This window comes from Musca autumnalis, unplaced genomic scaffold, assembly GCF_047663935.1.
Source record: "Musca autumnalis isolate F117 unplaced genomic scaffold, ASM4766393v1 scaffold_2, whole genome shotgun sequence".
NCBI classification, from domain to species: Eukaryota; Metazoa; Arthropoda; class Insecta; order Diptera; family Muscidae; genus Musca; species Musca autumnalis.
Window position 1 is genome coordinate 167,034,135 of NW_027411755.1, and position 13,851 is coordinate 167,047,985.

Here is a 13,851-nt window from a genome sequence, read left to right on the forward strand (position 1 = left end):
CAACAATATTCAACGGCAACAAGAAAACAAATTCTGTCACTTTGAGAAAAATCAATTATATTTAAAGAATAAATAAAATAGTTATTTTTAGTTTTATAAATAATTTTAAAATTGAAAAGAAAAATTTATCAAAGTCCATCCATCATCCATTTCTTTAGCTTATCCCAAAAGTATCTACAACAACTGTGCAACACAATATCCCCGTCAGTCTGCCACTGCTGCTGCAACAACACCAACAACTAAATAACCATATATAAACATTTAAATAACAACCTAAAAAATCCACATACAAAATGCCAGCTCTAACAAATGGTCATGCCAACGGTTGCACTGTCAACGGCAATGGTACCCAATATGACATGGAAGATGGTCAATCATTCCTTTTCACTTCCGAATCTGTAGGAGAAGGACATCCAGGTGAGTTTGATTTCCTATTGTATATACTAAACGTTAAGTAACTTCTTTAACATACTTTTAAATTATTTTGGGAAGTCTGCAACAACGAAGGTTTATAGAAGTTATTACAGCATAAGGTACTGGTTTGGAACCAAGAAAACAAACATTGTTTTGTAATAATTTATGAAAGAAGGAGAAAGTTTCTATGAGGTCTTTTTTGCAAAAATTAACCCACGAAGTGCGAAAATAATAAAGTGTCAAGCAAATGTTTTCGAAATGTAATGGATGAGGTTCCCAAATACCCCGTTTTTCGGTAAATATTTGAAAATCATGACGTTTTATGAACTTTATTCTTAATGAGATTTAACTACTAACAAGTATCAAGAATATTAGGTGTAGGATATCTCCAATAACAGGTTACCATATGGACCAAGCTAGTACATTTTAGATGTTAACAATAGGTCCCATCAATTACAATAAGTATTTCTTTCTGGATAACTCGATCAGGAGGGGTTGGAAGATCGACTTAAAAGTACCAGGTCATATCAATAGCCACCTGGGTTCATATTCAGGGAAAAATCGTGAAATCAACTCATGATATACAGCGCTGTTTAGGCTCTCAGCCTTTAAGGTGCTAACCGAATGAGAAATTCACGCTTATCCTAGCCTCAATTTTTGTATAAGAATAAAGAAATGCAAGATCGCATTTCAATTACATGTAAGCAAAAAAGTTCAAAGTATTTTAACCTTTAGGCTACAGAGGATTTGCACACTTTAATACGATCAAAAATGTGCCTCATTGAAATAATGGGTTTAGAATTAGAACCCAATTATGTTTGGACGAAATCTGTTTCAGAGTCGATTTAGCCATGTCCGTCCGTCTGCTTGGTGCCTATGATAACTCTGGAACGAAGCAACCGATCCTGTACAACATTTGGCATTCGTAATATTTTGTCCAAAGTTAGTTTAAGTTTGAAGAGAGACCATATCGGTCCACGGTACCTGCCCCACAAAAGTTCAAAACTTTTCGCTAAAATGGTGCGCATGATTACTCTTGAAGGGAGGGTGACGATATGGTAATATTACTTCCAGGCATATATCGGGTTCGAATATGAACTATATCGGTCCACTACTTCGGGTACCTACCACACAAAACTCGGAAAAACTGAAGTTCCAGAGCTCCTCTCGGATCGCTTTGAAATTTAGCAGGTTGTCCTTGCGGCCCCTTTACGACGGTACATATTTTTCGAAAGTAAGTCCATACTCCATAAGGTAATGGCCTAAAAGATCCAATAAATCTTGACTGCACCAACTAAAATGGCATGGCAAATCCGCAATATTACTCTCGCAGGGAGTTTTATTGGTACAAACTATGCACATCGTATTATTTCATCTAGTCATTCATCAGGTTGGAATATGGACTATATCGGTATAGTCCTTCGGGAACCTCCCCCACAATATTTGGAAAAAGTGCAGTTTAACAGCTCGTCTCGGATCGTTTTGAAAAACTAAACTGGGTAGTACATAAGATAACCCTAGAACCGATTTGTTCCAAACTTTGTACATCGTATTTTTTCTTACAGCGTCGAATTATGTCCGAATATTGACTACATCGGACCACTCTTTCGGTTACCACCCACACAAAGTTTGGAAAGAGGGCAGTGCAAGGACTCGTCTGAGATAGTTTTTAAATTTTTGACAACATGTTGTGTAGCCGGCCTTAGTTAAGACGGTACAATTTTTTCGGGGTCAAATCCACACATCCTGAGAAATTAACCAAAAAACTAAAAAAAAACCTCTAGACTTCAGAAGTATAGCTGGGGGTATAGCTCTGTCTGCACTTTCACTGATACTTTCTTACTTTTTTTGAAATCTGCGCTAATAAAATATGATAGATTTGATGTTTTACATAAGATAGACGTGTTTATATTATTTACATGCGTATTGTATTGAAATATTTCAAGTAATGATTACAAAAATTTGCTCTGTTTCAGAACCTGCAATGATCAATCATGTATTTTCGAAGTTTTTGTTCCTTTTTTTTTGTAAGGAAAGAATTGACATGTTGCTTTTCAAAATAGTCAGGTTTAATCCCTTAACTGTTTTAATATTTTATTAAAACAACTTAAATTTATTAGTGGGAAAGAATGGCTATTGAGAAAAATTCAATTACATTCGTGCGAACCATTTAAATTTAAAAAAGTGTTTACCCTTTATTTAATGTATATCACATAAGGGTAAACAAGTCTTAAAGGCCATCTATGTTACAAAAATAGCTTAACCTTGACAATTCTAGTACTTAGATTAAATCTTAAAACTAATAAAAAATAACTAATACAAACAAAACAGGAGATAAATCACATATTGATCTTTATAAAAAAATTTAATATTATTTATAATAATAACTAAAAAAATAATTTAAAATCCCTATCAAACCCAGCTAAGCGAAATGTTCAAAACAAAGAGACAAATTCAAAAATCATGAGAAAAAGTTTACAGGTATTTTTTCTGAAAGTTCTCAAAGGAAAACTGAACGTACAAATCTTTTTCTACTTTTATTATTCTGTTCTGAATAAAATCTGTTTTGGATATTCATAAAAAACGCTCTTGTTTTTGTTATTCAACATTGTTATTCTAATTATGGTATCTTGGCAAGAAGGCAAAACAACACACGTTGGTGATGATGATTATTGTCGGTGGTCTTTTTATTGACAGTTGCTCGTTGTGTGCTTGTATAAAAGCAGGCTAAAATACCTACCATTCCAGACAGAAAAGTTGCGTATGGTTTGCTGTTTGCTTTTTGTGTTTCAGCCAGTACATACGACAAGAGTATTCGGCATATTTCTTATTATGTTATTTCAAACAAAATGGCGTTGTTTGTCTCCTTGTTTTTATTTAGTTTATTTTATTTTTTGCTTTTTTGTCGGTTGGTTAAAATATTGTATTTGTGTTTTGGTTTTTACTCTCGTTATGGTACCCCTCCTTGACCAACTCAATTATAATGCAGCCGCCGACATTGTTTTTGAAAATATTTGTATACAGGATGTACTATTTGGATTGAATTTTATGTTATAGTTCTCTTTGAAATCGTTTTTGACATTTTTATTTATGGCAATATGCGCGCGTTTCTAATCTCTCTCGCTTGGGTGTTTAGGTCTAATGTAAACGATATTGTGTGGGGTCGCTAGAAGAGTGAGAATTTCATTAACCCTTTTCTTGCGACACCAGATAAATTTCAATGAAATGTTGACATGAGACTTTACATTTTTTGGGAAAAACACATAATTTCAAGAAACTAGTGTACACGGTTTCATGTGTTCTGCAATTTTGCTATGTTGCAATATTCGTATGAAACAAACAGGCCGTTTTATTTTACATTTTCTTTTACTTTCATGTCAAAATTTCAGTGAAATTACTCTTAGTGTGGCCCGGGACTTAGACATTTTCTGTTTTTACATCAAAAGAAATTATTTTTTGAACCCTCAAAACCCCTTTATTTTAATTTTACAATTTAAAATGTTGAAGATTATCTTCAGGTATTTACGTATCTTTAGATTTCATTTTTTTAATTCAAACGGAGCGAAAACGTTTGATCTTTGAATAAGCAGTAATTGCTGGCAGTTTATACTTAATTAATTTTTTAAGCAAAATTATTTTGAAATTTGTAATACTACTGAGCCATTAACCAGTTCAGCGATTTGGTAAGGTTACAAACCTCAATGCTTTATGTAATTATCGCCAGTAAAAATTTGTGTTTGACAACATTCTAAACATTTAAAATTTCATCTTACCAGTCGTTATTGTTTCAAATACTCAAAAGCGCTTCTTTCTATATTCCTTTAAAACATCTGCTGAGAGATTGCATGGTTTAGTTTGTTAAAAAAATTAAAAGTTGTATAAATAATAGAACCAACACTGGTAATAATTTTATTTTGAACCACTTGCTCGGAATTAAAATCGCATTATCTTAAGTTTATAAAAAATACATATTTTTTGGGGTAAAATTATGATCATTTTTTTTTTATTTTATTGGAAACTGGTTTAGGTTATAATTTTTTTAATGAAGCAAAATTATTTTGAAATTTTAATACTACTGAGCCATTAGTATATCAATTCAGCGAATTAGTAAGGTTATAAACCGAATACTTTTTGTAATTATCTCTAGTAAAAATTTGTATTTTACAAGATTTTAAACGTTAAAATTATTACTTTTATGATAAAATTATGATGAATTTTTTTGATTTTATTAGAAACTGGTTCATGTTATATATTTTTTTAATTAAACTACTGAGCTATTAGTATATCAGTTCAGCGATTAAGTAAGGTTATAAACCAAATACTTTTTGTAATTACCTCTAGTAAAAATTTGTGTGTTTACAAGATTTCAAACATTAAAGATTGCAGCTTTCCAATCGCTATTGTTTCAAGTACTCAAATGTATTCTTTTCTTATTCATTCAAAACATCTGAATTTCCATTCATTCGTTCTATTCCATTTTATTCAATTGTTTTGTTTATTAGACAAAAATATACAAGTTGAAATCACCGGATATATGTATATAAATAATAAAAAACAATGACAATAATTTGTTCTTGAACCGCTCAGCCAGTATTGAAGTGCAAAAGGAAGTAAAGGGTTGTCAAAATTGAGGTACCATTTTAATTTTTATAAAAATATACATTTTAGCTGGTATGATATATTTTTGAGTTTATCAGAAATTAGATCGGGTTAATGAAGGAAAAGTGGGAAACACCACGGAAGGCTTCCGAATTTTACCCGAGATTTTCAATAAATTTTTAGACAAACTATTTTATTATCTATATTGTTATCTTCTCCATAATTTTGTTTTTAAGCTCTGGAGTTGTTTTAAAAATCTTGTGTGTTAAGCCATCCATTTTGGTTGCAGAACCAAGCCATCCATTTTCGTTGCAGAACCAAGCCTTTCATACAAAAAAAAAAAAAATGAATTATACCCACAGCCTTTGGGCAAACGAAAGTATATACACTTTGATGCGACCAAAAATGTTTTAAACACCAAGTATGCTTGGACGATAATAGTTTCAGACAACCTGGAGTCGATTTAGCCCTTTCTCTCCGTCGGACTGGCTGGCTGGTGCGCACGATAACTCTCGAACGGATCAATCATTTCGAAGCAAATTTTGCACTTCGTAATATTTAGCCTAAACTCAGCTTAAGTTCGCCATATCGGCCATATCAACTTCCACTCACTCGGGTATCTCCCACACAAATGTTCAAAATTTTTCTGTAAAATGGTGTGAACGATAACTCTCGGAGGGAGTAATCGATTTCCACATATTATTATTCCTTCCATATATGGATCGGATTTGAATATGGACTATATCGGTCTACTATTTCGGGCACCTCCCACACAAAATTCGAAAGAAGGAAAGGTTTTGTTTTTTTTTTTGCAATTTTCGAACTGTATACTGGGTTCCAAACTTTGCATATTGTATTACTTCTGCAAGATGGATGGTACTTTCGAGCTTTGGTGAGCTTTGATTTGTAATATACATATATTTTTGTCGGAAAGTTCATATGTTCAAAAAGGGCCGCACAATTTTTAAAAAGAAGTATGTTTGGACGGAATCCGTTTCAGACAATTTCTCGAACGGATCAACTGATTTGGTTCGTATTATGGGTTTAATTACTTGTCGGAGATTGTTTTTAAATGTTTTGCAACAAGTTCTTCTTACACTTATTGACCTCAGAAGTGTTGTGTTTACTTCTATTCCTTAGGTCCGATGCTGAGGGTATATCTCTGCTGGCACGGCTGGCTGGTGCTTTCTTACCTATTTTACTAGTTTTTTATACGTTTTACGTTTTTTTTTTTTAATTTTGCCACAGGCAGAAGAAGAACGAAGAGAATATTTTGTGTGAGAATTTAGATTTGAACCACGGTTTAATAAGAAAGGTTAGCTAAAGCTTTCTGTCAATTTAATTTTTTCTTTCGACCGTTGCTAAAACGTCAAAACAAAATAACCATCTCTGTATGGGTGTGTGCTGTTTGAATAATATGCCAAATAATTTTAAAAACAATCGAATTCAATGATTTTTAAAATTGTTTTTAGAACATTTGTATGGAAGAAATTCGAAAGCTTTGCATTGAAACACGCATTTTATTTATCATATCCACAAGTCGATTATGTGGAAAACCTTGACACTTCATTCATTTTTCGCGTTTTTTTTATAAAATGCTCAAAAATGGTATTGTAAACAAACCCACTTGTTGCTTTTGTGTTTACTAATTTTGAGGTTACTCATTACTAAGAATTATTGTATTATAGGGAAGTTCGTTCATATACAGCTAAAGGTTCGAGAGTTCAACAAACAAATTTTGGATAAATGAATGATGAAGGATTTAATTCACGTAGTGGTATAATTAGGTCCACTCTTTCCAAAGTGTTTTTTTTTTTTAATTTGGAATGGATACAATTCGCTTCACCGGTAGAGTTGGGCAATCTCGTTCAATTGAACGAACCGGATCTCTGTCCTCGTTCAAAGACGAATGAGTACATCATAAAAACCAATGTGTGAAATTAAGTATACGCAGTTTTGTCAAAGAAATTACCGGTGTCCATTGAACGAGATAGTGATCCGGATCGTTCAATTGAACGAGATTGCCCAGCTGTAATCACCGGTAGTATTAGTTAGTTGATTTTTTTTAGCTTGGATTAAATACCTTTAGAATATTTATGATCGATTTGTTCATACCGCACATTAACATTTTCAAATTACATCATATTCTCAAACTTCATTGCAAAAACCAAAATTGTAACATATTGCATATTAATTGTTCATTCCCGGTTATTGCAAAAATCTTTCATTCAATTACATTTGCTTTTTTGTGTTTGTAACAATTACAAGAAATTATGAAACTACAATATAGGTAAATAACGTGGAATATATTTTGAACTGCCATGCATTTAGACCCATTTGGTCACTCTAAAACAGGAGGAGGCATTGTGACTCACAAGAGAGCCCATGTGCTCTAAGTGAGCGTAAATTTGTTATCGCTCACAGCCACGGTTGCCACAGTTGGTAGAATATTACCAAATTTGGTAACTTTTTATAGGGTTGGTAACTTGGTAACTTCGTTTTTGGTTTGGTAACTTTTTTAAGGTTTGATTGAACAAACTGGTCTGTTCCTTTACTTTTAAAAAAGGTATCACTGGCAAAAAATGGTATAAAATGGTGAATTGCTCTCATATAAATTGTATGCTTTTAAAAGTAAGGGAACACTTTGCTGGTAAAAAGTGGTAAAAACTGGTAACCTCAGGTGCGTAAAGGAACACGACGACTATAAATGCTCCATGGCACAATTACCAAGGTAGTGGTATCACACCAGCTATTCGAATATAGCCCTGTTCCTTTACGTGCAAGAATCTTCAAGTTTTACCACTTTTTACTCGAAAAGCGTTCCTTTACTTCAGAGACCATACAATTCATATGGGTGCAGTTTACAACTTTAACTACCTTTGCCGGTTTTACCATTTTCAAAAGTAAAGGAACAGACCATATGAAGTGTCAAATCCCTTTATAAAAAAATTATTTTTGTTGTAATTTCCCCAACAACATAAATAAAATTTTGAAATAACATATTACAAATATGTCGATATGCCTTGAAATGTTCAAGAACCTGCAAGGAGCTACAATTTTTTACTACGATCACATTTTTTCCTTTATGTTATCGAAAAAAATAGTAAAAATTAGTACATTCTTGCAGTACTGGAGCATACCATTGGTTTTCAAAATGTAATACTATGTTTACATTTACGAAGTCCACTCGATTTCAACTGTCAATACCTTTGCGTAAACGTCAAATGAAAACTCATCTGAAAACGATTGACGTTTGAGCAATGGAATTGACAGTTGAAATCGAGAGGATTTCGTATATATAAACATAGTATAATAGGGTCTACTCATGAAATTTGAAACATCGAAATTTGCTACCATAAAAAACTTATTTTCATTGTAAACGTGTAATAACAATGACCTGCGACAGTTCTGTATGCTTTATATTTGCATTTTGATTCAAATTTGTTCTATTTTAGAGGATTTTCAAAATGTATTTATGTTTTTCTTGAGAAAACTTTCCTTGACATTAAATTTTCAATAACAACAATGTTGTTTTTGTCAATTTGTTAGTTGTTGGAATTCATAAATTTACCTTATAAAAATATGCCTTGATCTAGAATATATACATTTTACAGGGTTTCCGATGCAAAGTGCGATGTATACAAACGAAATGGCAAATTTAATCTGTTGGTAACTTTTTGGTAACATTTTCGGAAAGTTTTGGTAGAGAATTTTTTTGCCCGGTGGCAACCGTGCTCACAGCCTGTGTAGATGCTAACACGTTGTGAACAACAACAAATTTACGCTCATTGAGAGCACAAGAGAGACCCAAAAATTTTCTCTGCCTCACTCTGCTCTAAAATACCAATAACCCATTCATGCGCACCATGTGCTTCTTTGCTGCTATTAATTTTAACGTTTACATTTCTTCTCATTGCTTAAATTAAAGAGCCAGTTCGCTTTTAGCTCTCCCGCAAAGTATTCAAGAAGGAGAAACAAAAACAAAATGCTCAAACGATAACTAATTAAGCAAATAAACCAAATATGAAATGTTATCTACCTTTTTGTATAAAAATGCGTGACGTTTTGTGAAATGTGTTTAAAGATGCGGGGAATAGCTTTATATGGCCAAGTAAAAATGGCAATGAAAGTATATTTGTTAGATAAACCTCGCTACCAATTCTTTCTTAATGAAAAATATCTTGAAAACAAATGCAGCAATTGTAACACTCATTCATTCATTCGTTCACCAAGGAAGAAATATTCGATGAAAACAAACTATAAAAACTAGAAGTTGATCACTTCAATTACGATTTTTTTAGATTATGGCGTTGTTTTCTTGCTGAACGTGGTTAACGTGAAGTTCTTTTTTTGGGCGCCAGACATTTTTTCAGGTTTCGTTTAGCTTTATTTATTTATTTTTGTATTTTTCTTCAATCTTTCTCGTTGATAAGAATTGCTGCCTCGGCTGTTTAGCAGCCAGCTTGTGTCGTCTGGCCCAAACCAACAACGTGCAAAAATCGAAATATAAACAATACTCAAAAAATATATTCATGTGAATTTTTGTACAGTGTGTCGAAGAAAAGGTTGGACAAATAAAACGATTTTGTACGAGTCGCATATTAGAGTAACCAATATTTCAAAATGATTATTAGGGGTTCTTCGGCAAAATCTTTAGCTTATACCTACCTACAAGTAAAATATGAATATTGAGAACTTTGATAAGTTAATTTCTTTTTGTAGCATAGGTGGCATTTTTGTCTTGATTACCAATGCAATCGAACTTCTTTATAATCTAGCTATTCAGGACAAAGAATCATTTATTTATTTTATTCCTTCAGTAATATCAAAGCCTTCATGGCCAAAAAATGTATTACATAGCATATAAACCTTAAATCTTAAATTTAATATGTTCCTATCGTAGGCTTCCCAGCCTTCATTTACATCGATTAAATCTACAATATAAAGGTCCAATTATTCGACTGTATATGAAGAACCATGGTATGCTTTTCAGTACGCATTATTTTGCCCTTTACTCGAAATAAATAATTTAAGTGCTTTTTAATATTTAATAAAAAATCCGTAATTTTATCAATAACCGCAACGGCGTAGTACTTTCAAAATTTAAGTTAGATTTGAACAGAAAAATGTAAAAACTGTTAGGAAAATGTATAAACTGTTTCTTGTCACACTGTATAGCAGTATCTGGCTATGGTATATCTTGCTTTCAATGTGTTGTGTCGTTCCAAGCTATTGGCGGAACCACGTGTTTTCAATATTCGTCATTTCATATTTTCTTTTTCTTCCATATTTATCGCGTTTGCTTGTTTTTAATCTCACATTAAACTATTTAACTTCCAATTACTATCTTACTATAGACCTGTTTGTTGTCTTATATTTGTTTTTGTTTGGTTTTTCTGTAATTTTTTTTAAAGAATATTATTATCTTTGTGTTTGATTATGACGAACGTATAACAACAATTTCGCCCGGCATTTCTTTGGGCTGCATTGTTATGTTACGACATGAACATTGATTTTTTGTTCCTCTGTTCTCTTTTGTTTATTCTTTGCCCTCTTCACATTATCAGCTAAATAATAAATCTTTGTAAAAAGTATCAAAAACAATAAAAAATTCGGAAAAGAAGCTTTGTAATCTTTTTGACATTAAACTTGATTTTTTGTTAAAAAATACAATTTTATTGCGCAACAAATTATGTCGTACTAAGTCCCAATTTACATTAGGCGAGTTTACTTGCGGGAATTGTCAGTTTGATGGAGAGAGAGGTGAGGTATATGTAACCCTTTGCCTCTCAACACCCTCTCTCACCCACAAACTGACAATTGCCGCAAGTAAACTCGCCTAATGTAAATTGGGACTAACAAAATGTAAATTTTTTGAAAAGATTATTAAAAAGATTTTAAAATATTTCGTTTTATAACAAACCCATAATTTATTATATTGCTCTTTATATCCCTAAGAGCTGAATTGATATAGCCAAAAGTCGGTAAATTTCTAATGATTGTTGGATGTCGATTCTATAGTCCCTTTTAGACCGACCCTCTTTAATAAATTTTTAATCATTTTTGGTAAAAGAAGAATCTAAGATACCTATTTATTAATTGTAAAAAAACCAAGAAACCACAAAAATTGTCAAAATCTGCGACAAACCGAAATCTTTTGATAGCTAAATACTAAGTTTTCTGCCTTTTAAAATGTCATTACTTCCTTCCAGTAAGTAGTAGCACGTGCAGAGTCAGAGGACGTACCATATACCCTTCGGTATTCAAGGGTTGTTATAAGCTCTAACCTTTATTTGAACGGAAAATCGATAACTAACTATAACTATATGCTCAGCGGTCTATATAGTTCTTGCCATGGTGAACAACTTCACCCACATTTCAATCATAAAAAATTATTCTCCATATTAAGGCAATTCAATGTGGAGGCGTTTTGATACTGTTTTCAACGATCAAATTAAGTAAAGTTGTTCTCGGTAAAAATTGTGACCCAGATGGCAACTGAAAATTACTCCCCTTGACATGCATAAGAATTGGGATTATGGGACGATTTGACCATATATTGATATTTAAATTTGATCCAAGGTTTTAGTCATAATGCCCACCGGTGTCTGTCTACCTTGTGAATATTTTTCCAATGTAAGTCATGGGTTTGAGATTATCCACTATTAATATGAGCCACCAGTTTTTACCAAACATTAAATAGTTTGTCGCAGACTAAAGCTACTCTAGAATATGGTATCTATGTATTTATTAGGGTGTAACTTTGTTATATGACCAAGTATATCAACATAATTGGAATCAATGGAAAGGTAGAGTTCCAAATATGACTTAGGTGGGCGTTACGTGTCTTCCAAGATTAACGATAAAAAAATATATGTATATTAAAAATTTTACCAATTTTCAGACACAAATGTGGTTTGTTTTTTTATGTTGTTTTGGAGATTGTTTTGTTTCTCCATGCCTATTTATGCCCTCAGCCTTTAGGCTGATACACTTTGATACGACCAAAATTCTGCCTCATCGAAATTATGCTGTGTTTGGACGAAATCCGTTTCAGACAACCTAGAGTTGATTTAGCCATGTCCGTCAGTCTATCTCGCTGGCTGGTGCGCACGATAGATCTCGAACGGATCGGTCCGATTTCGTTCAAATTTTCGGTATCGTAATGTTTTGTCCAAACGAAGTTTAAGTTCGAAGATATATCGGTCCAGGGCAGGCACCTTCCCCACAAATGTTGAAAAATGTCGCTAAAATGTTGCGCATGATAACTGCCGAATTGGTCATAACTTTGCATATGGTAATATTACTTCAAGGAATAGATTAGGCTTGGACTGACTTTATCATTATACTCCTTCCTGTGCGAAAAAATTTCGTATAAGTGTAATTTAAGGCCTCCTCTTGAATCGCTTTAATTTCTTTTGCGACAACTTGTATTCGCCGTCCCTCTTACGACTATACAAGCTTTTTAGGGTCAAGTCTAAAATTCCTGAGAAAATCACCTGAAACCTGTAAAAAACCCCTATGGCCACCATGTGAGCGCACGACAACTTTCGAACCGATTTGTAATCTATTTGTAATTTTAATTATTCCATTTGAAATTCGTATTATTCCATTGGAATTTCGATTTATTCCATTTGTAATTCGAATCATTATACCCTACACCACACCGTGGTAAGGGGTATTATGTCATTGTGCATTTGTATGTAACATACAAAAGGAAACGAAATAGACCCACAGTTCCTTTTGGCGATTATATGTATCACTTTCTGAGTCGATTTATGCATGTCCGTCCGTCTGTCCATGTATTTTTGTTCGCAACGTACAGGTCGTATTTTTTGTCCGATTCAGCTGAAAATTGGGGATTACAACTTTCTTAGAAATAGGAAGAACGCTATTGCTTTTGGTGAAAATCGGCACAAATTTGGATATAGCTCCCATATATATTTTCGGCCGATTTCACGTATTTTTTGCACCAAACACGCTATATACGTCCAATTTTGATGAAATTTTGAATGTGTGACTGAATACGGTCTAGAAATAAGTGTGCCAAATTATATCGAAATCGGTTCAGATTTGGATATAGCTCCCATATATATTTTCGGCCGATTTCACATATTTTCTGTACCACACACGCTATATATGTCCGATTTCGATGAAATTTGGAATGTGTGACTGAATTCGGTCTACAAATAAGTGTGCCAAATTATATCGAAATCGGTTGAGATTTGGATATAGCTCCCATATATATGTTCGCCCGATTTCACGTATTTGCTGCACCAAACACGCTATATACGTCCGATTTTGATGAAATTTGGAATGTTTGACTGAATTCGGTCTAGAAATAAGTGTGCCAAATTATATCGAAATCATTTCAGATTTGGATATAGCTCCCATATATATTTTCGGCCGATTTCGCGTATTTGCAGCACCAAATACGCTATATATTTCCGATTTCAATGATATTTGGAATGTTTGACTGAATTCGGTCTAGAAATAAGTCTGCCAAATTATATCGAAATCGGTTCAGATTTGGATATAGCTCCCATATATACATATTTTCGGCCGATTTCACTTATTTTCTGTACCAAACACGCTATGTATTACCGATTTCGATGAAATTTGGAATGTGTGACTGAATTCGGTATGGAAATAAATGTGCCAAATTATATCGAAATCGGTTAAGATCTGGACATATCTCCGATAAATATTTTACATATACACAGTGTTGTAGGGTATCATATAGTCGGCTCCGCCCGACTTTGATCCTTTCCTTACTGGTTTTTATTTGTAATTCGAAAAACCAAATATTATAGAGCCAGTGCAACTAAAATTTCTCGA

The 13,851-nt window shown here is 33.0% G+C and overlaps 1 protein-coding gene across 19 annotated transcripts in view; it reads left to right on the forward strand.

Moving 5' to 3' along the window:
• The window catches only part of Sam-S (S-adenosylmethionine Synthetase), a 48,070-nt gene that overhangs the window by 7,050 nt on the left and 27,169 nt on the right, over positions 1-13,851 (forward strand). For all 19 annotated transcript variants that reach the window (XR_012410505.1, XR_012410502.1, XR_012410501.1 and 16 more), the window contains exon 2: positions 159-417. Coding sequence is in view for 14 of the 19 variants with exons in the window: in XM_073969852.1 (XP_073825953.1) it covers positions 294-417 (124 nt within the window). In the remaining 5 variants the exon portion in view is untranslated. The remainder of the gene's footprint in view (positions 1-158; positions 418-13,851) is intronic.